At 38.8% G+C, this 24,267-nt stretch overlaps 1 protein-coding gene across 1 annotated transcript in view; it reads right to left on the bottom strand.

The window, feature by feature from the left end:
• LOC149021536 (polyadenylate-binding protein-interacting protein 3-like) overlaps positions 1-24,038 on the bottom strand; it is a 46,189-nt gene extending 22,151 nt beyond the window's left edge. Inside the window, 9 exon segments of the mRNA XM_089149755.1 lie at positions 3,471-3,704; positions 3,805-3,982; positions 10,617-10,807; positions 15,512-15,648; positions 15,823-15,984; positions 16,052-16,092; positions 16,094-16,202; positions 22,771-22,822; positions 23,509-24,038. Coding sequence (XP_089005881.1) covers positions 3,471-3,704; positions 3,805-3,982; positions 10,617-10,807; positions 15,512-15,648; positions 15,823-15,984; positions 16,052-16,092; positions 16,094-16,179 — 1,029 coding nt within the window. The 5' untranslated portion in view covers positions 16,180-16,202; positions 22,771-22,822; positions 23,509-24,038.
• Between the last annotated feature and the right edge of the window lie 229 nt (positions 24,039-24,267).

The following is a 24,267-nucleotide window of genomic DNA, read 5'->3' as shown; positions in this document are numbered from 1 at the left end:
AATTCAAACTATACCAAAGAGAGCCTAAGCTATCAATTCCCACACCGCAGTTCCAACCAAAGTTGCACCTTGATTGAAGATTATAAACATGAGAGTACTGCTAAGAGAACAGCAATTAGGCTCAACAATCTATTAGTGAGAAGGATTAGACAGCTGCAACTAATACCAGTAGACAGGAAAACTCCATGATGAGTTTCAACTCATTAACTGATATGTTAAAGGACGCCCTTGGGTAGTTTTCTTATAAACAAGGCATTCCAGGTGTTTGTGACTTTCCACCCAAATTCTAATGTACAGCTAAGACAAGGATGACTTGGTCCCAGTTAACTACAAAACCAGAGAATCAGAAACAAGGACATAATTTAACATTTTTGGGGTCTAAACCAACCCAGTAATCAGAAGAATGATCAGTCTAGACTCAAATAGAGCTTGTACTGTAGTAAACAACTCCTGCAAGTTTCAATCAAACCCGACAGTTGGATTAGAAGATATGAGGATGGTCACCAAAATAGAGATTTTTGGGCTGTAGCACAAATGAACCAGCCGAAGGCCCTCAAACTTGGATCAAATATCACCCCAAGTGAGGGAATGCTATGCTGTGATTTTGAAGTTAATTTGATGGCTGGATTTTCAATTGTGAGGGTGGACTGGAAACAGAAAGTTTGTACTTAATGGTAGCACAGACAGAATTGTAAATTGACGAAGGAAAAGGTGAGATGTTGGAAGGTCTATAAATCAAGGAAGAAGGTTCAGCAGATCAGTCTATTGGGGTATCAGCGGCAGGCTTATAACATCAACTTGGGAAGGAAGTAAACTCAGTTTGCAGGTCTACATTGGTAACAGAGGACTGTGTAGATGATCAAGTACTTAACAGCCTTCTTCAATCAGCTGCAGCAACACAGGAACTCTCACAGCAGGTTCGAAGAGGAGAAGAAAATGCATAGATGGATTTAGCCCTCACAGCAAGGCCCCTTTAGCCCAAGGATTTAGCAGTCGACAGCAAGGTTCCCTAGACCTTAAGTGTATAGCACTCTGGCAAGGCCCTAGCCCTTTTTATCACTCATATTGGACAAGAAAATTAAATACTAACTGCAAAGCTTCAAATAATCAGTTCATTAAAAGCTGGGGGCTGACAACAGCCTAGTACATACTTGTATAAAGGTCCAATGCTTACACTGTAAGTTAAGAAGAATTAAGAAGTACAGATACTTACAAAACAAAAGTAGGTAAGCTATGAATAACTAATACTCAGCTCTAAAAGTCAATGCCCCCCCCCGGAAGAGGCCCATGCCTGAGTCTTTAGACCTAGGAAAGCGAACTGCACCCAGCTCAGCAATAGCAAACAAGTCGGGTTAAGCACATAACGTATTGGTTCCCTTCTGCTTGCTAGGACTAGGGCTCAGCAATAGCAACTATGACTCGATAAAAGTAGAAATGAATAAAATATTCTGCCTCCAAAAAGCTGCAGCCAATTCATATGGGCCCCATCAGAAACTTCAAATAATATTCCACCAAACCAAAGAAAGTGACTGGCACTGTACATGTTAGCATTCATGTGAATAGCGTTTTGACCTCGATTTGGCCCTTCTAGAAGACCAGCTGGGCTGATTTGATCTTGTCCACACAGTCCAATAGAAGCTGGTTCAGTTTTACCCAGGTTCTACATCAAACTTGGGTTGATAGGGTTAAAAGATGGCATATATCGATCAGAAGGAACTTTGATGTAGATCCCATGACTAGCCAGTGGAAGAGCCAAGGCCCATATAACCAGCTCCAGATGGCCCAGAACCGAACCAGATCAAGCCAGCACAGCACATCTTCTAGAAGGGCCAGAAAAAGGAGGTCAAATCATTCTTCACATAAACAGTGTCACAGCACATATATGCCTTGCCAGGGGATGCTTTTAAGAAAGTCTGTGGGTCCATCATGTAGCAAGAGCTTCAATTATAATGCTGCCACAGATTAGTTTCTAATTTAGTTGTTGATAAGACCCTCTTATCAGTTCCTTGTTCTACCGAAAGCTCAATGATAACCAGAGATATATATCAGCCATTTCAGAAGAACCAATATAGTCAGCAACAGATGAAACTCTATTCATTCAATAATTCTGTTAAAAATATCCATCTACAACTCACTCAGATAACTATAAATGGAATTCAATTCTTGAAATGAAAATAGCATTCGATTAACTATAGGATTTACTCCCTATTACATAATCCCAGACTCCCTGTAGTCTTACCACCATGCCCGAGAGACTCCCCTCTCCTAACAAGCAGAGCTTGTTGCTCTATCATCTTCCCCCCCCCCTCCTCCAACCCCCCCTTCCCTCTTAACTCTTCTGCTGCTAACCAACTTCCATTTTCCCCCAATCTTTCAGTGCCACCTGGCAGCTCTTCTGCTGCTAACAAACTTCCATTTTCCCCCAATCTTTCAGTGCCACCTGGCAGCTCCTCTGTTCTGCTTTCGGTTATGGATGCTGCCCAATAACCTCATGACACTTGTCCCCTGCTGAAAGGTCTGTCTCTCTGTTCCTCCCTGCTGCTGCTCCGCTGCTTATCCTCTTACTCTTCCTTTGATATACGTGGGTTATTAGGGGCTTATCAGTTATCTTCGCATGTGTTGAAGGCTGAGTCATAGCAACTTCAGTAGTTTCTACTTCCACTAGTTACTGTTTTCATTCGAGCTATTTCCAAACATTTGCTAAGTTTCGCTTTCTATTTCTGTAACCTAGCCTCAGTCTTCATAGCAGCAGCCCTAGTAAAGAGATTAAAGGCGAACCTGGTGCTAAAGGCTTCCACACAAGCAGATTCCAAGGGGGCAGTTTTCCTGTCTGCGGCTGTGTCAATGCCTAGACCTTACGCAACAACTGTGGTCCACCAACCATTGCCATGGCCAGCCACTAGCCTTGGGAAAGAGAGAGAGTAAAAATTAATGAAATCACGAGGCATTCTTGCACTCAGTTACAGGAGTAAAATCCTTGTTCAACAGCTGGGATAGCCATGGGTGAGAGATCAGGCTGAGAAAAGCATGCATGGTTAGGTCTTGTATCAAGCGATGGTTGGCAGATGAGTACCCATGTAGCTATCCTAATTAGCTGGGATAAGGTTGAGTTGTTGCCGCTGTTATCTGTATTGCTGCATCAATAATATACATCTCAACAGATATGTCTATTCAAATTTTACTTCTGCAGAATAATCTCCATGAGCCTAGATTCATAGATACTGCCAACAACCATCTTTATGAGTCACTAAAAGGAAGCATTTAATTTATGGCCAACATTCAAACCCAACAAAAATCCATCCACAAACATAATTCTGGTTCTAACAAGATACTCTACAAGTGATAAGTCATAATTTCAATTCCATTACACATACTAAATCTGCCAACCATTAATATCGTGAAATCTAAAACTACAACTACCAAATATAATTCACATTCCATAATAAAGAAAATGAATGCCAATGGGCTACCATTGATGAAGAACTTGATGATACTTGGGCACCATCATTACTTTTGCCTCTAGCCACATCTGAAAAGGATCTGCTAATGACAGTTCCCGAAGAACCTCCAAACCCCTCAGTGTTTCGTGAATCAAACGTCATACCCTCACTTTCGTACCTATTATCATCAAGCCCCCTCAAAACAGACGAGAATCTGGTCTCCTCATCAATATCAAAATCTTCATGAAAGCAGAAGCCTCTTTCCTGTTGAATGAAACAGGGAAAAAAACACAGAAAAAATATTAAAATAAAAAAAGGGGAATCAGAAAGTATGAAAACCATTGTTATTAATATGATAAGTCACCTCCGCTAAATGAAGATCTGGAGTTTCCTCCCCCTCGATTTCTCTAGCGATTCTTGAAGCTTCTTTTTCCAAATCTCTCATTTGAGGACCTCTCTCAAGTTTTGTTGTATAAAGTTCCTCATCAAAGGTACTCTTTACTCCAAATAATGCTTCATTAGTTTCAAACTGATCCCAGTTCCTGGTTGAATAACAAACTTAAAACTTTTCAATTGATGCAAACACAAAAGAGGGAAAGAAAAACAAAAACTGCCACAAAATAAACGATGGGAAAGAAACCGCAAAGATCTATTATTAAGAATCAATTACTCCAGAAAAAATAGCATTAAATTTATTCCTCCGTATATTTCACAGCACTGATTCCTAAATTTCTGCAATTTAACCACTAGATATCAAATCAACGTACTTCAAGGTTAAGGATAAGCCAACTGGGTCAGGCTAAAGATAAGCCATTCGTGTCAGCTTAGATAGAAGAAAAGACGGACAATTTGTTATTTTATATAAGGTATGGCAACAATCACTAGGCAGACTTGGAAGGCTGAAGATGATTGCGTACACGAGAGAAAAACAGCTGGGGTGTGGCTTTTTAGTGATACTCTGATATCTGACTTCTGACCTCATGTATCAGTTTGCATCAGTCAAAGAGGTGATGCTAATGGATGCAAGGCCAAGTCTGGAAAGAAAAGACACTTAGAAGCAATCTTCAACTGACTCAAATTGATATATTAAAAAATTGCATGAAAATTCTCGTCTTCCGCAAGCTGATAAAACATTAAGCAAAATTCAATGAAATAAAAATTCTGCATACATAGATAGACGAGTACATCAGTCAATGAGTAAGAACAAAGTCAAAACCAGAAAGGATGTAAAATAAAGCACTATATGAACTTAGGTGGTAGCAATAGGTGACAACAAGACGGAAACCTTTATGGAGATGGTTAGATCACACGCAACAAGATCCTATCACTGCACCAGCCAGACAGGATATTTATGGCGATCAAACTGATGACAGCTTTTTCTAGTTTAGATAAAAGGTATAACAGGTGGAAATCCAAACCTCCAATTAGCATGATTAACTGAGATCCAAAAGGGAGCTTGGTTATTGAGGTCAACATCCACCACACCACAGAAGATCAGTTTTTAACTGACAAAGTCACTTTTTCATTTATTCAGCCCAAGTCATTTGTTATAATAAGCCACCGCTGGACCATAGTCTACCTACTCAAATGCATTTTAACTATCCAAAACCCATTATTGAAACTCAAAGTAACCTATGATTGTTTGAGGTCAAATGCTTGTGGCTACACAAAAAGTCAAGATAGTTAACAGTTTTAGGCATGGTAGTCTTCTTTTCTCACTAATGTTCTAGCTTCTCTATCTTATCTGCATTGCTTTATTTTCTGCTACAGAAGCATAACACCCTAAAATGCTTCGCTGAGCTTTACCTTATTAGTAGCAGGTTCAGTGGAGCCCTATAAGTGAAACCATGAAACTATCAAGAGTGATAAAGTAGCTAGAGCCGTTCTATTTTACTTCCTCTGTTCGTTGCTTTAAATTACTTTTTGCAATTCTTTGTTTCTCCAAGACTAAACCTCTAAACCTTTTTTTTGCGAAAAAAAAAACTCACTAGTAGACCTGTTGTTCAATCATGTGTGGTCACTGTAATGCTGGCATTCCAGAAGCACAAATAAAAAACTACCCCAGAACTGCTTCTGTCCCATTTTCTTCCATTTTTTGCTCTCCATAGTGATAGCCATTAGTCAAAAGTAGTACAGAAAACTTCACTAAAGAGTCCCAAATTCCCAATACATTCCAAGGCCCATGTCCTCCTGTCCCATGGTTTTCTAACGAAGCGGCATCACAGGAATAGTAAAAAACCAGCCATTTCATGCTTTCTTTATTAACCAACCCTCTTAACCCCGTAGCTTTCTGCCACTGTTTTTACACTGAAAACCACTTTTCATAGTAGACCAACAAAAACAGCCCCAGTAGGAACTCAAAATCACCCAACAACACCAGTTCATAAAACTCCTTTAAGGCACTTTTGAGATTTTAACTCCTAACCTTAAATATAACAAATCAATCTCTACTCGTAATAGTTTCTGTGCACTACATCTAAATTGAACCTCAAACTCCTATTATTTCATTTCAATCTGAAAAAGTATTCCATCAAATAAACCAATTTGATACAGCAGATACACAGTCGACCAAATTTCAAATCAGAAACCCATCAGTTAGGCATGATCTATAGTATGAATCCTGATAAAATGGCCTGCATACTGAGCCTGCAAGATGAAACCCCCCAAGAAATGGCGGAAGGGTAAGAGCAGAAAGGATGCCCAATTAAGAAAACAACAGAAGATCTAGTTAGTAAATTTAACTGCAGATACGACCCTAAAATCCTGATGTAACCAGGATTGACAACCATAGGGCTCCTCAGAATTTGAGCCCAAACCAGGCCTCAATCGGCGTACCCAAGGGATGGACAAACCCTATGAAGGGTCATTCGATCATTTCCCCACCACCTTTGGGCTCCAAAATGCTCCAAAATAATCCAAAATGATTTTAGGAGCAAGGATCTACTCTTCGTTTTTCAGTTGATTAGAGTTTTCCTGAGTATGAGTCTTAGTTGGAATGCAATTTCAAGTAGGAATTCTTCTTAGAGTTGATATATTATTTTGCAAGTAGTATTTGTATAGGAACTCTTACTTAAAGAGTCATTTTCCTAGTTTAGAAGTTAAGTCTAATTGTACAAGGCAATTCCAAACCAAATAGGATCCCTTACTTGAGTCCAAGTAATTTTCCATTTTTCCTTTAGTCAAGTCATAGTTAGTTTCCTTCAGTGTAACAAGGCCACCCTCACACCATGCAACAAATCAGATTTGACTGAATAAAAAATTGAATTTAAGGAAGAGTTGAATGGAATCATGGGTTCCTAGGGTGATGTAACCAGGGTTGTGCCCCCCTCCCCCTAATTGGGCCCAAAACCCAAACCCAAAAGACCCAATCCAAGCTGGCCAAATACACCAAGGGTATTTTGATCATTTTTTCAGCCCTTTTGGGGCTCAAGAGGGTCTCATTGGATCGGATCATGGATCTATCTTTATTTCTTTATTTGTAGTAGTTTGTGAGTTATTCAGAGTCCAAATCTGAAGTCTATGCAAGTCTCTAAGTTAGAGTCCAGTTTTCAAGTAGGACTCCTCCTCAGTTAGTAATTTGGTTCCTTCAACATATCTTATGTAAGAGTCCAATTAAGGTTTATTTTAAGACTCCTTTCATTATTAATTAGTTGAGTTCTTTTGTAAGGGTAATCCTCCATGCATAAGGTTCCCCAGTTTGAGTCTTAGTCAAATTGCATAGGCTGGCTATAAATAGCCCATTGAGTTGGTAATGAAATCACTCCAGAGTTTATGCAAATTTGAAGAAGCATGAGTCCTGGAAATCCCTGCCGCTTGGGTTATTTGAGTTGTTTAAGATCTAGAAATTTATGACATTATTCTTCAAGCCTCCATCTTCATCACAACTTCACTCTGATGTAACCCAATTCTAGGGTTAGGGTTTGTTGAAATATTTCCCTAGAATGTGGGGTTAGCCTAGAATCTTTCTTTATTGAACCAGCAGTTGGATGCCCAAAACTAGGGTTTAACAAAACCTAATAGGTTGATTTTAGGATAGCGATGAGCTAAGGTTAAGATAGGAAGTGTTTGTGAGATGTTAGGGTTTTAATTAATCCCAATGGGAGGGGTTTGAGATGCCCAAAGGGAAGTGGGATTGAGTAGCTTGGGGTTTGGGGAGGGAAGGGTTTCATAAAATTAACATGGAGTGATCACAGGTACCAAGACTTACCCCAGGGTGACCGAGGAAGCATGTGGTTGGCTATTGGAGGGCGGGTGTTTAGGGATGATCTTGGGTATGTTGAAAAACTTGTAAATCTTGAAAAGGGTTTCTTAGATCTTAAGCATTCTTGGGCAGTCTTGCTTGATTCTTTTATTCTTTTTCTTTTTTCTTTCTTTTCTTTTCTTTCTTCCATTGTTGTCAAAGCATTGCCTAGGCACCTTGGCCCTTTTTTGGGTCAAGGCGACTCGGTGTCACCTTGGCGCCTTGCTTGGTGTCGCCTTGGGTTTCATTGTCCGCTATCTCCTCGCCTCATGTTGTCGCCTTGACAACTATGCTTTCTTCTATACTTTCTTTTCTGTTTTTCTGTTTCCAGACCTGCCACAAGACAAAGAATGGGAAGGAGAGGGAGCCAAGAGAGAGAAGGGAGAGGGGTTTTACGGGTACGCAGGGGTGGGGGAGGGATTCTTGGGCCTGTGCAAGAAGGGAAGGAGTTGGAGGGGCTGAGAGTGAGAGAGGAGAAAGGGAAAAGGGATGGGGGCAGCTGTACTTGTGAAGGTGCTGTAGTTGATGAACCGATGCTGGAGATTGGAAGAAGAAGCTGGACTTGAAGAGTTCTCTCAAAACACTCAACTGTGGCCCTCCCAAGAAGGCCACGATCCTTTCCCTCAAATCTCAGATTGTTGTATTCAATTCAACATATCTAACAATGAAGAAAGTGGGATATTTATAGCCTTGCAACTTGCAAGTGGATGAAGAGACTTGGGCTCTAACTTGATAACAGAACTTGACTCAACTAGGGACTCCTTTATAAATAAGGATCCCTTAACAACTCAATGAAATAATAACCACAAATTAAAGAAAACTCAACCAAAATAATCGTATCTTTAAATAGATTCTATATGGGACTCCACTCTAACTAGAACTCAAAATTACTCACTGACTCAAAGAAATAACAGATCTGGACTTGCAAAAATTAAATAAAAATTACTAGATGAAAATAACCATCAAAAGAGGTATGCAGATGACCAAAATACCCTTGGTAGGGTTTGGCAAGCCAAGTAGTTGCACCAGGTGGCCTTGGCCTTTGGGCCCAATCTAGGGTTTCGGCTAGGGGGAGGATTCCTGCTTACATCACACTCTATCCTCATCACCAAGGCTTCGGCCCGGAATGGGAGGGGTGGGGGTAAGGATGCACTTAGGGCCTGTTTGGTTACTTGAGTCTGAAGATTAAAATATAGAGATTTCAAATCTATAGATTTCAAATTTATGGAATCATGGTTCATAAAATTAACTGTTTGGTTAACCTGAATCTTCAAAATGAAATTTGTAGATTCATCTTGAAAAAATATTTATGGAGTCATTGTTCAAATGATTAACATTTTTATAGTAGAGTTGAAATCTCTGGATTTCACCTCATACCCATAAATCTACAGATTCACATTTTTAGTGTCAAAAGGTGAATCTCTAGATTTCATGACTCCAGGGATTCACACAACCAAACGGATATAAATCTCCCATTTGTGAATCCAGATATTTGAAATCTCTGGATTCATGTAACCAAACAGGCCCTTACTGAGTTGAAGAAGGAACAATGCTGGAATTTAAGAAAACTACTCAGCCCATGTCCTGTGGTAGCTTCCTGCAACTCCAGGCCTTCAATTTGTGTTAATCTTCAACTGAATTCTTTACAAGTAAGGGGACTACAAATAGTCTTACATTAAAGAATTAGAACTGGTCTCAACAACTTGTAACCACACAAAGAAGGAAACTTCAAAACACTTGTAAACTAATAACTTATTGCCAACTAACTAGGACTACAAAAAATAACAAAATAAAAAACTAATCATCTAGAAGGAATCTCGCAAATAGATTCCTACTCTCACTTATCTTAAGCATGACCAGGAACAATTAGAGGAAAACAGCTCTAGACTCCTCATGCGGCAGGGAATCTAAGTGGACCTAGGACACCCCAAGGGGGCATGAAAAATGACCAAAATACCCCATTTAGGCATTCAGCCAGGCCTGGTCGCTGCAAGCCCGGGGGCTGTTTTTGGGCCTCCTTGGGCCTGCTGACCCTGGTTACATCAGTAGATCAGGTTGATCACGGTGTATTCTTTTACAACTCCACATGCAACCTAAACAGTTGCATGAATAATATCTCATAATATCTGGAAAAGTTTGCAAGTTCACAAGACATACAGATTTAGAGGTTGCTGAGGTCAGTTCATGCATAAGGTACAGAGGCTCAAAAACATAATACCAGCAAATAAAATGTGGCTCTTGACAATAACCTGAAATAACACTTCAGTAACAAAATACGGAAACTCCTAAACACAAAAATTGAAGGAGAACAGTAAAAGTTATTCATTCAAAGAATTAATCTTAAAAGAGAAAATAAGTGAAACCATATTGGAAAATAAAGAAGCCACAAAATGATGTTCAATTCCATAGTTGTGAAGGTGCCAAGGCGACAAGGTGTCCAAAGGAGCGAAGAAAACCAAGGCGACACCAGAACACGTCGACCCAAAGAAGGGTCAATCAGGCTCAACCTAGCCAACCATGACAATCCAACTTCAGGCTTGGTGTATGTGTCTGCAGACTCTGCACACGTGATGTGATGGTGGTTGATGATGAAAGTATCACAACTGAGAGAAGAGTGTGTATGGGAACAAATGCAATCTAATCTAACTAAAATAAAGAATTCAAATCAATTGGCTAGGTAAGGTTGAGGGGGAATGCTGGACCAGGCTAAGAAGTTGGTACCAAGATTAACACCAGTGCTGACCAAGTTGCACCCCCATTTTTTAAGCAAGAGCCGTTTCTATTTTAGTTCTGGTCATGAAGGGAAAAGGCCAAACTGAGGTAAGATTGAATAGAGGAACAATAGTATTCAGGTCAAAAGGAGACACAAGAAAATTAAACTAAACAACCACACGCAGTTATAATTCAATTAAATCCCAATGAGTCACTTCACCCACCTATTCCAAGTGCCATCAAAAATATTTTCCAATTCAGGAAGCTGTGGATCATCCTCATCAGGTGTCCAACGTTCCAATTCTCTCTCCACCTCAACATAATGAGATTGTGATATCAAGGTATCTGTCATAATATCTTGGCGTTTTTCAAGTTGGCGTCCATTTGCTAACCCATCACAGCTCAGTGGTACACCCTGACATACAGAATGCAACAAACAGCTATAAAGTAAGGAGCAACATTTAACCAGTTTAGCCAGCAAACTACATCACTCCATTAACTAACCATTTGACCAGAAAATTACATGACTCAGTTTAGTACCACAGTTACAATTTTCAGCTTCAGCCAATATAAAAGCCATGTATAGCTTCTTGGGTCTCTGTTCAGACCTCTTTCTTTGGGATTTACCCTACTTGCTTTGTCTGTTCGCTTAAGCTTTGCTAAAATTTTGCTTTGATGTATGTGTGCTCAGTTGGTTCTTTTTAATGCATTATTTCTTCATTCAAAAAAAAGCCATGTATAGCAAACTATAGATAAACTATCATACTATCATATATATAAAAGCATGTACTCCCCTTTCGCGGCAAATCTTTTTTGTCCTTCTCTTTTTTTGAAATACTTTTAGTTTTGTGCTTCTTTTTTTCTTTACTTACTTTTGTAGGGATATTTTTGACATTTTAGTTTTAATATAAATATAATAATTTAATAAGAGGCTCGTATTAAGAGAAGTCTTCTCGCATTTGAAAGACTTCTCTCAATATGCAGCCTCTTTACTACTGAGAGAAGTCTTTCTCAATATTGGAAAAACTTCTCTCAATATTGATACGAGATCTCTCTCAATCTCCTCTCAATCTCTCTCGATCTCTTCTCATGAAGAGAAGATGGAGCAAGGGCTTCTCTCGAAGACTCTCAACTTCCTCAGCTTCAATACAGGGTTTCTCTCTCGATCTCTAATGATCTCTCTCAATCTCTCTCAACTTCCTCAGGGATTCATCAGCGTCAAAACGAGATACCTCTCACGAAGGGCTTCCTCAACTTCAAAACGAGAAACCTCTCAGCTTCCTAAATCTGTTTGGCAGAGTACAATGTCCATGCATCTGAAATAGATTGCTCGTCTGCGACTTTGTTGCCCTAATTTGCAGAAAAACCGTCAAGTTTTCTTTTAACGGTACATTTTCTCTATCTCTCTTTAGTGATTTCTCATCGAAAACCCTACACTGGAACTACCTCTCTCTTTTGTGAAAACCTAAATCCTCTTAAGGTTTGGAGTTTGGACTATGAAATTCTTTCAATTATGTAAGAAAAAAAAAAGGGGAAATAAGGAGGAATTGAAGCAGCTTCCAACAATGCTGAGTCCGATTTTGAAGGAAAGTGAGTCAAACAAAAAGAGCCTGGTTATAGTTTACTGTTTTGCCTGAATCTTTAGGAGCATTTGGTCCTGGATTTGTTAAACTATGTATGCGAGTCACCATGGAACCTCGACTGTCTTAGTGTGTATGAATCCATCTGATGAAGAAAGTTGAAATAACCCCCACAATTAATCTAGCCATCCCTGCGATGCGATGATTAAAGCTTATTTCTATGAAGTTGTGTTCGATTTACCATCGGGTGTATGTTGAGCCCCTTTCATGCTCAAACATCTTCATCATTTAGTTGCATCTTTTGGTTGTAGGCTCCATGTTTTGATTCGCACTGGATAGCTTTTTGAATTTTCCGTCAACTAATGATGTGCACTAATACTAAAATCCCTATCTGCTGGTGACAGAGCCACGAACCCTGAGCTCCTTCATCTTGTGAACGTTTAGTTTCAATCTTTCAAGCTATAATAGAGGGCCGAGGTTCAGTTTGAATGCCAGAACTCACCGATGGTAGAGGAATTTCCTCTACATGTGTGGACAATAAACAACCTGAAATGGAAAACCAAACGAATTTTTCTCAAAAAGAAAAGAGAAAAACTGCAAAGAGGCTGAAGAGGAAGCAGATTAGAAAAGAGGCGGCATTGAAGGAATGGGTAGAAGAAGAAGCTAGATTGAATGATCCGGAAGAGCAGCTTCGGATCTGGTTAAAAGAGCAGGAAGTGGCTGAGTACTTGGAAAGACAGAGGAAAGAGTGGAAGGAACATAAAAATTGTGGATAGAAGCGGTAAAAAAGGCTGAAGAGGAGGCCCAAAGAAGGCTACTCAAAGAATCACAGAGAAAGCAGGTCAGCCATTTGTCATCTCCATTCTTATCATATGTCTTCTTGTTGTTGTTTTCAATATGCTTGTTTTCTATATTAAGTTGTAAGTTAATTTCAAATTATGATACTGGTAGTGTAAAACATTTATGTAACTACAATCTTATTGCTAAATTAAATGGGAGAGATCTGGAAATTAGACAGACCAACCATGGTTGTCATGACTCATGAGTAGTTAGTTAGAGCTAGCAGCGGTCAAGAATAGAAATGCCATAGGATATTTATGTTAATTGGCATTCGTAAATAAGAAACTCCTACCATGGAGGGAATCTCTCCAAGTGAGAGATCACCTTAGTTGATGATCCATTAACAGCATCTAGGGTTTCTTGAATGAAGTGATATCTCACACTGGGTATTTGTTATTCTTTCCCTAATCTTACTGAGAACATATAATGTTTTCTAATTGTATTTGATACTAAACTTTATATGCTTTGAAGGATCTGCTGCAGCCAATTGTAAACATGATATGTAGTATTGGTGTTAACTAGAAGAAGGAAACACTGTTGAGAAACTGAAGAAACAAGACTGGAATGAGTGGCATAATAAATTTAATTTTAATATTTCTAAAAGAATTTAACATTTGGATAATTGAGGGCTTCTAAAATAATAACGATGGTAACCATGTCAGGTTCCTCGAATAATTGGGATATGCATCTAATATTTTAAGGCTAAGTTCAAAGAAGAAAGAAGGGACAACCACTTTGGAAAGCAAAAGAAGTCAATAACTGGAACACCCTGAAAGATTTACATGAAGGCATTAACATTTTCTGGTTGATTGGATTATTCGACTTGGCTACTGCATTTTTGGAACAATTTATGTGCATGGTCTCTGCTAAAGTATTCCGTAATCCTCCATTGAAAGTTTGAATTCTCCCCAAATACATTCACTTTGCACGGTGTTTCTTATTTATCTCTGATTGACTACATACCATCATATGAAACAATTAAAAAAATGCTCAAGTACTTGTATTAATTTTTATTTATTTTATTTTGACTCCCTGGAAAATAGAGAATAATTTGAACATCTTTTTTTATTCAAGAAGTCCACTGCATTCTTGAAAATCTTTTATAAATGTCGCAGGATAATTGTACTGTAGGAATTCCCCCTAAACATCAAGATTGAACTTATTGCAAATATTTAATTTTAAAAGAGAAGCAAGAAGAAGAAAAGAGGCTTATGGGCAGTTGTTGCAGATGAGAAAGAAGAGTGAAGTTACAATGTTAAATTGACAGCCTGAAAATACCACTCCAAAATTGAAGATAAGGAAGGGACTAGAATTTGAACTTCCTGAATTGTCTTCTTCCATTTCATTTCTGGTTGTTTTTTATCTTGAGCTTTCACCTCTTTTTTGAAAAATTAGGACTTTCTTAATGTCTTGTACTTTAGTTAGAATGTCTTACCAAATGGTTGTGGTTTGTCATTTGTGCATGACAAGATAATACTAACACTAATACAGATTTGATTTTCTAATCTCAGATTGGTTGGATGTATGAGTCAGTTACAGAAGATATCTCGAGTGGGTTTAAGATGCCCTGCCGAGGATGGAGATCAATAAACTGAATGCACTTGAGGCCAGCATTCAAAGGCTCAGCACCCATCAACTTATCTCATTGGCTGCACCAGGTTCTAAGGTGGGCCCTTGGATCGATTGAGATTTTCTTCAGTAGACATTGTCCCCTCTGGTATGGATTTGGAGGAGTTCGTCTCAAGTGGCTGTAAAGACTAGCATATATAGCTTATAGCTTCCCTGCTCGCTTCCTGCAATATGTCTTCTCATTGGGAAATTTATCATGCCCATGATAATTCTTTCCCTGCCATATGAAATCTAGGACATAAAGCACTAAATTTAAAGTTAAGAGATTATATCCTGACTATAGGTTACTATTATAACTTTGAAATTTAAGTTATATAGAGACCTGGGCAAACAGCCCAAGTGGCTTCTGTCATTTTAAGTATATTTAGGCCTTCAATTTACTTAATTATGGGTTAATCTAAATTTTGAAGCACATTATTCTATATTAACTACTGACATTTTAGCTGAACTTTATCTTCCTCATTTTTAGCTTTCAAATCTTGCAACTGTGTGGTTTCATAGTCTTTTCATCTCCATCATAGCAACTAGCGTGCTTGAGCTGAGGTGGAGTGGTGTTGGTATTGAAGATTTGTGGCGCAATGAACAATTTTGGGTTATTGGCGGTGTTTTAGCCCATCTCTTTGCTGTCTTCCAAGGATTCCTAAAGATGGCTGCTGGGCTTAATACTAACTTCACAGTTACATCAAAAGCTGAAGAAGACTGTTAATACTAAGATTTCTTTTCCTTTTTCCTTTCAATGTCAATTTTTATTTGAATGTACTATTTCAAACAAAATTATTTATTTTTATTATTATAGCACTATCTGTTTAGCATATAATGCACACCAAGTGACGTGCATTTGCACATGCAAATTTTTTATAGTGTGTATATATATATATAAACAGTTTAGTACCATGGTTACAATTTTCAGCTTCAGCCAATATAAAAGCCATGTATAGCAGACTATTAAAATCAGCCAGTCCACTTTGGAACAACAAATATTATGGATAACTAATTAATTTTCCAAATTAAAATCCACAATCAAGAATACTAGTTTTCACAACAAAATTCAGATAAGTAAAAAGGTAAACCTTAGCTACAATTTGCACCAATTCTTTAGCTGATATTATCAAAGTATTGGATGCAGGCCTGCTGGTAGAATCAGAAAGAGATTTTTGTCCTCTGAATGAGCCATCCTTGATTGTCCTGGCCATTTTCAGGATAACTCCTGGAATTAACAGGCAACTTAGTAAGGAAACAAAATAGTGAACACTAAAATCAACACACTAGTTTTTGCTTTTCAGAAAGATGTTTGGTGAGTCTAACCAAACTCATAAATCTCATTTTATTTCAAACCAAAGGCATAAACTTGGATAGCATCTTGCAAAGGAATAACACATACCAAAATCCTTTTCAGTGCCTGCTGCATGAAAGATTCCAGAGAAAATAGTTCCATTTTTCACCTGGACTTCCACAAGGTGTCCAATAAGACATGTTGTCAAATATAGTAGCCGATCACGTGAAGGGCTTTCATAACCTCCAACTTCAACACCATTAAGTGCTCCTAAACCAATAATCCTATTAGTGCAATACATTTAGAAAGATAACAAATTTTAGATAGCAATAGTTACCTGTAAAACTGGTCACATTTGGTTTCCCAGACTGTGGCTTACTCTAGCCGAGTCCCCATCTCCCTTTCACCTCTACGACGACCAAATCCATTCGCAGAGGATCTTGGTCCAGTTTGTTGCAGGCTCATTCTCAACAGCAGCCTCTAACCAACTAGGGGTCAGTTGAAGAAAATGGAATAAATCATCACGTGGTTCTACAAAATAATTCAGGTGTAACACCATGCTTTGAAAGTGTACAGAATAATAAGCAGCTTAAAATTTTGTTACCATAAAGAAACATGAAGGTATGAAGGATGCTGTCATACATTGATACATCAAATCCAATAGCAGATGCCAGCAGACTTTTCAGTGGCTAACAAAAGGGATTTGATTTAATGATTCAGTGATGCAAGAAGGAAAAGAAACACTACAGCAAAAGGGGCACTCAAGAAGAATTGGCTCTTTCAATTATTTCAAGAACGAACAAACTTTGTTTTCAAATGGTCCTCGACTAGTGAGTTGTTTTAAGATTTTAAAGGATGGATACTGCCTGTTCATGTGAGAAATGGGGAGCTTTAACAAAGGAATAGTTACAAATTGTAGATTCAATTGGGGTGTGCAAGGAGTAACGAGGTCAACGGGCATTTTTGAAAAAGTTTCCTTCGGGATCAGAGCTATTGTACGGAATCCCAAGTGATGTAGCCCCCAAATTGTAAGCCAGTACTTCAGGATCAAATCAAGTGAATCAGCAGTAAAGTGGGGTTATTAAACCCCTGTAATTATGATTTCTTAGGGCAAGTTACACTTGGACAGCAGCTTATTAGGCTAATTACACCCTGCGCTTAGGGTTCCTAGAGGTCTAGGGTGGTTTACAACTTTGGAGAGAAGAATAGTGTTCAGCCAGGCTGAATCAGGATTAGAAAAAGAGGAGAGTTAAGCTGATTTGACAGAATTTAATTCCCAAAGCTAGGGTTTGTAGAATTAAGGTTTTCTAAATTCTAGGGTTTCAGAAGATGTTCTAGGGTTAGGGTTAGGGTCGAATGTCAAGTGGGTGACAGGGAGCAGCATCTAAGAGGGAGGGAGTTTTGGATGAATGGTTGAGGAGAAATACGTATTTGAAGTTTTAGGGTTTTAGGGTTTTAGGGATTTGAGGAGATGATGAAGTTCAGGATTTTAGGGTTTAGATGAGGGAAAAGTGCGGGAAATTGGAATCGAGTCCGATTGAGGGAAAGGGGAAGGTGGCCCTAAGAAAATAAGGGAATTAGTTGTGGGGGTTAAAAGATATAGGAGAGCTAGGGTTTTGGAGGATTTGGAAAATTATGTGTTTCCTATGCTGCCGCAAGGAGAAATGAAGAAGAAGAAGAAGAAGAATAGAAAAAGAGGGACTGAAGAATGAAGGGAATGGGGGACTAGGGTTAGAAAGGGAGGGATTAAACGAAAGGAATCGGGAGAGGAAAGAAGGTTGATGCAGGGGAAAGAGGGAGGGAAAATGGAAGTGCGATGGGGAAGGGGGGGCTGGGTTTGCAGAATTTAGGGTTAGGGGATGGGGAATAGGGGCTGCAATGGGAAGGAGGGAAGAAGAAGGGTAGAGAAGGGGGTAGTGTTTATATTTACTTGTTGTAGGAGAAGATCAGGGCTTAACAACTCATGACTCCACTCCTCAATATCCTTCAATCACAAATTTTATTAATCGTCAACTGATTCGTTTACAAGTGAATGGCTTTATTTATAGCCTCTACAATGAAGGATTTCCAACTCGGACTCAACAAGACAAGGATAGAACTCATACTCTCACTAGGACTCAACTAGAAAACAAATTAAAGAAAGAATTCTATTGTGAAGACTCCTAAAATAAGAATTGCAGAAACAAAAGAAACTCCTAACTTAAGAAGCAATCCAATGAGAAAGATTCCAACTTAACTCTCCTACTTGGACTGAGTCTCTGTCATAACTAAACAAACAAGGACTCAGATAAAAAAGTAAAGAATATCTGGACTCCTAAATTATGCTCCATCTAACCAGGGATGCTTATCCAGTCCAATTCTAACATGGATATGGACAATCCATTTCCTTATGGATGAGCGACACGTGTAAAATTAGATCTATGGGTTGAGGTTAGATTTGGAAGTTTTTTATTTTAATTTGATCTCAACCCTTAAATCTAATCTTGGAAACATGTCACTCAACCATAAGGAAATGGATGGTCCATTTCTGACAGATAAAAATCTTCTATCCAAACCAATTGGGACTTAGAAGGGGGTGGCAAAATGAACAAATTGCCCCCCATACGCTTGGCCTTCCTGTAAGGCCGCAAGTTTTGGGCTGCAATCCTCTCCTTCCTTTTGCCTCTCAGGGCTTCTCTTGAGGGGGTACTTCTGGTTACATCACCAAGTGTACCAGCTGCTTTTCTTGTGAGACAATATGATCCAGTTCAAAAGAACAAGAAGGGCAGCAGCAAACCATGACATCCAACTAGACTAAAAATGGAGTAATATGTGTAGTATAAAGTGTCCAATGGGTTGCATGTGCTGGGCTTTATAAATTCTACTTTACCTATGTAACGGCTATTATACAAACCCAAATAATAGGAATCCAAGTCCTATACAGGATTAAGTAGTTATATTTTCCATTGCTTGGTCATTAAGATTATTAGGTTTTAAGTATTATTTAGTAGATATTTTGTAGAACCTGTCCACTAGCCAGGGAGGAGTTTCTATTCATGAACCAAGGCAGCTAATAAAGATGGTGGCAGTCTCTAGCTTCCAAGGAATTCATACCCGTTGAAAGAGGGCTGTGGGCAAATGTGTGTGAGAGAGAGTTACCCATGCAGAGAGTGATGCAGATCCAGCATTGAATTGGTCATTTTCCTTTGAAATAAGTTGACAGGGATGTTGGGCCTCTGGTTCATATGTTTGTGTAGTCATGGGCATTTCTATGGGCCCAAAGTGCTAGGCTAACTATGAAAATAGTTCAGATAATTACTTTAACTAATGTAAATTCTGGCTAACTTAAGTTACATGGGCAGAATAGTCATTTCTTATGTTTTATTTCAGTTTTAAGAGTCTATGTCAGTCTAGGCTAGTTAGTTTCCATTTGCCTACTTTAAATCAGTTTCTAAGTCTAAATTTCAGTAGGACTATTATGTAAGGCTATAAATATCCCCCCTGATGTGAATCAAGTTCTAGGGTTTAGTTATAGGAGTATTACCCTAGAGTCAAGTTCACTCCAGGATCCTCTTCCCTTAGAATCAGCAGTCTTATAGGGCTGAAACTACCTTCAGTTGATGGTCTTTGGATGGATTTAGGGTTTCTAAGGGTTAGACTAGGGTTAGGGTAGATTTGTCCAGGTGTAGAAGGGCTTTATGTTTAAGGGTTTAAAACCTTGTTGCAAATGTAATTTTAGAATTGAAATTTATCACTCATAGTTTTAAAATTTTAGGGTTTGAGAGGAACTAGGTTTCTAGGGTTTTGGGAAATTAGGGAATATGGGGTTCCTTTGTGATATGGGTTGTGAAGGGATGACTTCCTAGGGGTAAGGATAGGTTAATGCTTGCAGTCAAATATGTTCTAAAATGATAATTAACATCCTAAGGATGCATAGCCCATCCCATGGGGGATATGGGATAAATTCCTTAAGATGACGCTTGGATCTATGGGTGTCAAAATGGGGTAAAACTTGGGAGGGGATGTAGGTAACAATATAGGGGTATGATCCCCAAGTTTGGTGGGGCTTGGATGGCTAAATTAGAAGATATCAAGATTCTTGCTTTTGGGGTCTGGGTGATGTAAACCAAGGAGGGGAAAGGTTAATTTTGCTGCTACGATTAGCAGCAACTTTTTAGGGTTTTTAGGGCTTCCAGCAAAAAGAGTTTAGGGTCTTAGGGTTTTAGGCTTGCAGCTAGGGTTTAGGGTGTTTAGCGAGGTCCAGGGTTGAAGGGGAATGAAGGATAGCTGCTGTCCAGGAGTTTTCTAATTGAATCTTGTTTTCTTTTATCTCTGATTTTCAATCTTTACTACTCTTGAATTTTCCAGGTTAGGGTTAGGGTTGCATAGGGTTTAGGGCCTAGTTCTAGGGATTCTAGGGTGGAGTCAGGCTGCTGTTCACAACCAAAGGGTATGAGGGTGTAGGGGAGGTTATTAAAGAGAATTACACCATAGAAGAGACGAATTAGGGTTTCTTGAATTTACAGAAAATAGAATTTTCCAGAATATCGCTGCAGGGTTAGGGAAAGAAGAATAGAGCTAGGGGAAGGCTTAGGGCTGGGTTTGGGGATGTGAATTGGGCACTTACATATTGGCAAAGAAAGGGAAGATGAATTGCTGATGCTGTTGCTGAACAAGAATCAACCAAGAAGATGATCACTCAAAGATGCCATAGGGTTTCTCTCCTTGGAAACCCTACTCAAACCTCCTTGGCTCAAAATTCTCAGCAAGTTTTATTCCTTTAAAACTGATCTGTTACATCTTAGGGCCTTGAACTTATAGCCAACAATAAAGACTCCAAGTAGAACTCGAAACCAGGGAGTTCTACTCCAGAAATACCTAGATCTTGGACTTGGACTCAAACTCCTAATTGCAAATTACAATCTAAAATCAATAAAAGACTACTAATAACTTAACTAGCACTCTTTTAATTAGAAAGAATACAACTCAATAAGAATTAAAGAAGTTAAAAATTACGAAAAAGACCAAAATACCCCTAGGGCTGTGCAAAAACATGCCTCTGTCGGGAGTGCTTGGAGTTTACATCACTTGGGAAGTATGAAAATTCAAGAAAATAACTATATCTTGAATCAGAGGGTTAGAATGGGGGTCAAATTGGGTTCTAAGGTCACTATGTTTGGGGGGATGAGGTTCCTAAAGTTTGGGACAGATCTAACGATTAGATTGGTGTAGATCTGACTTTGAAATTTGGATCTCTAAAGAAGTCCGAAAATTCAAGAGAATAAAAAAGAAAGGGTGTGATGTTAGGGGGAAGAAGAGGGAAGGCTAGGGAAGGGATTGGGAATACAGTACTTACTTGTAGGAAAGAGGGCTACTGGTCAATTGCAGAAAATTGGACTTCACTATGGCTACCCAAAGCTTTGGAGAAGATGAAGATCTTGAGAATTGCAGAATTTGAAGAAAACTCATATCCCTCAATAACCCAGGTCGTGGGCTTTGTTCCCACGACTACAAGTCTGATTTTTTCTTCAATATCCAAAATTGACTTACAATGAGGTGGGGGCTTTTATGGCCTAACAATTGAGGGAAACCAACTAAGACTCAACATAGGAAACCTACTTGGACTCAACTTAGGGAATCCAATTAAACCTCAACAACTTTAAAAAAGGACTCTCAACAACCAGAAAAAATGAGTATTTAAGAAAACCCTTGAACAAAGATAACTTGCAAAATAAACAACCAACTTCCAAAAGGAATCCTACTTGAAAATTGGATTCCAAGTGGGACTCCTACTCAAACAAGACTCTTCAATAACTTGTTAACCATTTAACCCAGGACTCAAACTCAAAACAAGAAGTAGATCTAGACTCCTTGTAGAAAGTGGAGCACAACTAGAAAGACCCCTTCTCTAATTGGGACTCCTAACCAGAATGGGACTTTAACGACTTGTCCAATCAAAAACAAAAAGTAGATGTTGGATTCTAAATTATTCTGGACTCAACTGGACCCTTCTAGACTCCCAAGGGGGTGGTAAAATACCACTTTTGCCCCTCATACAATTCATCCAGCCCATTGGTGCACCTTTTGGGGTCTGTTTTGGGGCTCAAAATCTGTGGTGCCCTAAGGTTGCCAAACCTAATTACATCACCCACCCTCTGGCATCAATCAGCTTAGAAAACCATTTTTATGAATGAAAATAGTATTCCTTCAAGCACTTTGTGTGTGTTTACTTTGGCTCTGTCAATTTGTCCGAAGACCCAAGCATTAGAAGTTTTGGTTTTGTGAATTACTTTAAAATCCAAACCCTAGGAAGGTTTTAGGTGAAATCAAACACACACACCTATGATTGGTTGAAGATCAGAGTTCAACCTTCATTCTTTATCCAAGTATTCCATCCTCAAGGCATCATTTAGGTATTACTGGCAACCTACACAGGCACATCTTTTTTGGAATTCTTCTCTGAGCTCTAGCACAGGAGACAACAGTCCTAAAGTCTACCCTAATCCACATTTATAGGAATTTTCTACCAATTCAGACTGGTGAACATTCATAGTTTCAAAGGGTCCTCAAACACTATCCTAATAAGGAGAGGAAAAGGCAGTTCTTATCGATAAATAAACCATTTATTTTCTCTATCTGCCCTGCTGTTCTACCAATTGTCCAAAAATAAATGGTTAGGATTTTTTTTAAATATTTGAATAACTCGATAAATCAGATCAAGCACCACAGAAGCCTTCTTTTGTTAGGAATCAACCTAGGGCTGATATATACAGGTTCTACACCTTCATTTCATAACTTACAAGGTAATTGCCCAACATAATGGCCCTCTAATACAGGTAATCAAGTTGAGTATGTTTCTTTCATATTGGACCAAAGTCATTTTTCTTATACATTCTACGTTGAACCAAGACCAAAGATTACATAAAAGATCCAGTTAAAGAAGTTTCAACTCATGATCTTTCAGCAATATAACTAACACTGTGTCATTACTAACATGTTTGAACACGTTGAATTGAAAATAGCTAGGTCACCTGAACATACTGTAGAGGCAAGCCTTGTTATCAGAAAAAATAGTACCTCTTCAATTGAAGCCGAGGGTTGAAGCTCCCACCAAGTCGTAAGAAAGTATCTGCATTTTTTTTTGGGGGGGGGGGGAGGGGGTGTCTGACACGTTTTAGGTAGATAAGGAAACATATCACATAATTTGATCATTCTGGGTTGATGTCCCCATATACCTAAGCATACTCGTTACCAACAGGAATACATACACCAAGATTAATCAAGCACTGAGAAATTACAACTTATTTCCCAGATAAATAGGAAAGTCAACTTGCAGGCTCAGAAACGACGGATTAAATTTTGCACAAATACCCAAATTGATGGAAGAGTTTCTCATTGAGTAAAACTAAAACCAGATTAATTAAAAACAATGCAGGGCAAAACCACAAAAAGGTAACCCAACATAAACAACAGCCCCCCCCCCAAAAAAAAAAAGAATAAAATTGAAACACAGTCAAATAATTGGAAAGTCCTAGCTTTACGAGGTTAGCAACAAACTAGAACATTAAAACCACCCGATCAAACATGTCAATGAGTTTACGTAGTTCCAACGCTCTCAAACATGAGTAGACACAAAAAAGAAACATCTTGAAGAGAAAATCACAAATATGGAAGGAAATAAATCCGGCAGCAGACGAAAAGTCACACACAAAAATATTCTGAAGTGGGAAATTTCCCGCAATTTACACCAACTGCACAAATGAACTGGATTAAAAATAATAACAGAAGAAGTATGTCCACAACAACAACCCTTACCAAACACCTCCAATGAGTCTTTATTTCTCTGTTATCGTTCTTCGACAAGTCTAACCTTTTTCTCTCTTCGACTCTTTTTTCTACCACGAGAGGCGGAGAAAAGGGTGGAGAAGGTATCCTACACTAGGGTTACAACGAAAGGATTAGAAAAATATAGCGTTTAGAAGGTAGAAGGGGATTAAAACGAGGAAACAAGAGAATTATGATGATTCTCTGCAACACAGATCGGGAGATCTTCGGTTCGGAAATTGAAATAATAGAAGGATACGAAGATTTTTATGGTTTGCGGCTAAATTGAAAAAAAAAACCGAGTTAACGCAAAACCGATTAACTCGAAGTTCCCAAGATTTCAAGTTCGGAAGAGAAAGCGTGAGTGCGCGTGACTCTTTATGTACTTAGATGGAAATTTCAGAATGATAGGGGTGTTTTTGTGGATGTCCAAATATGAATCATCGAAGGCTCAAAGCACAACAATTTTGTTCTAAGTAGGCGAAAGCGAGTCGCCTTTGCCCTTTTAGGTCCTTCAAGAGGTCATTTGCGCCCTCTTATTCAAAGAAGGCGACGCAATTTAAAGTCACTAATCAAGGTTTTAATTGAGTGGAATCGGAATCGGAATCGGAATCGGCGTCGGGATCTGGACCGGATAGATCGGATTTTGTATCGTAATTGCATTTTGGGAGGCAAAGTTCCATGAATAGCCCACCAATCCACTACCCATAGGGATTGAGGATCCAGAATGATTCCAGAATACTGTTCTTC

This window comes from Hakea prostrata, chromosome 3 (genome assembly GCF_041222555.1).
Source record: "Hakea prostrata isolate BN-2017 chromosome 3, UWA_Hpros_2, whole genome shotgun sequence".
Lineage (NCBI taxonomy): Eukaryota > Viridiplantae > Streptophyta > Magnoliopsida > Proteales > Proteaceae > Hakea > Hakea prostrata.
Note: the sequence above shows the minus strand (reverse complement) of the source record. Positions and strands in the feature narration are given on the sequence as shown.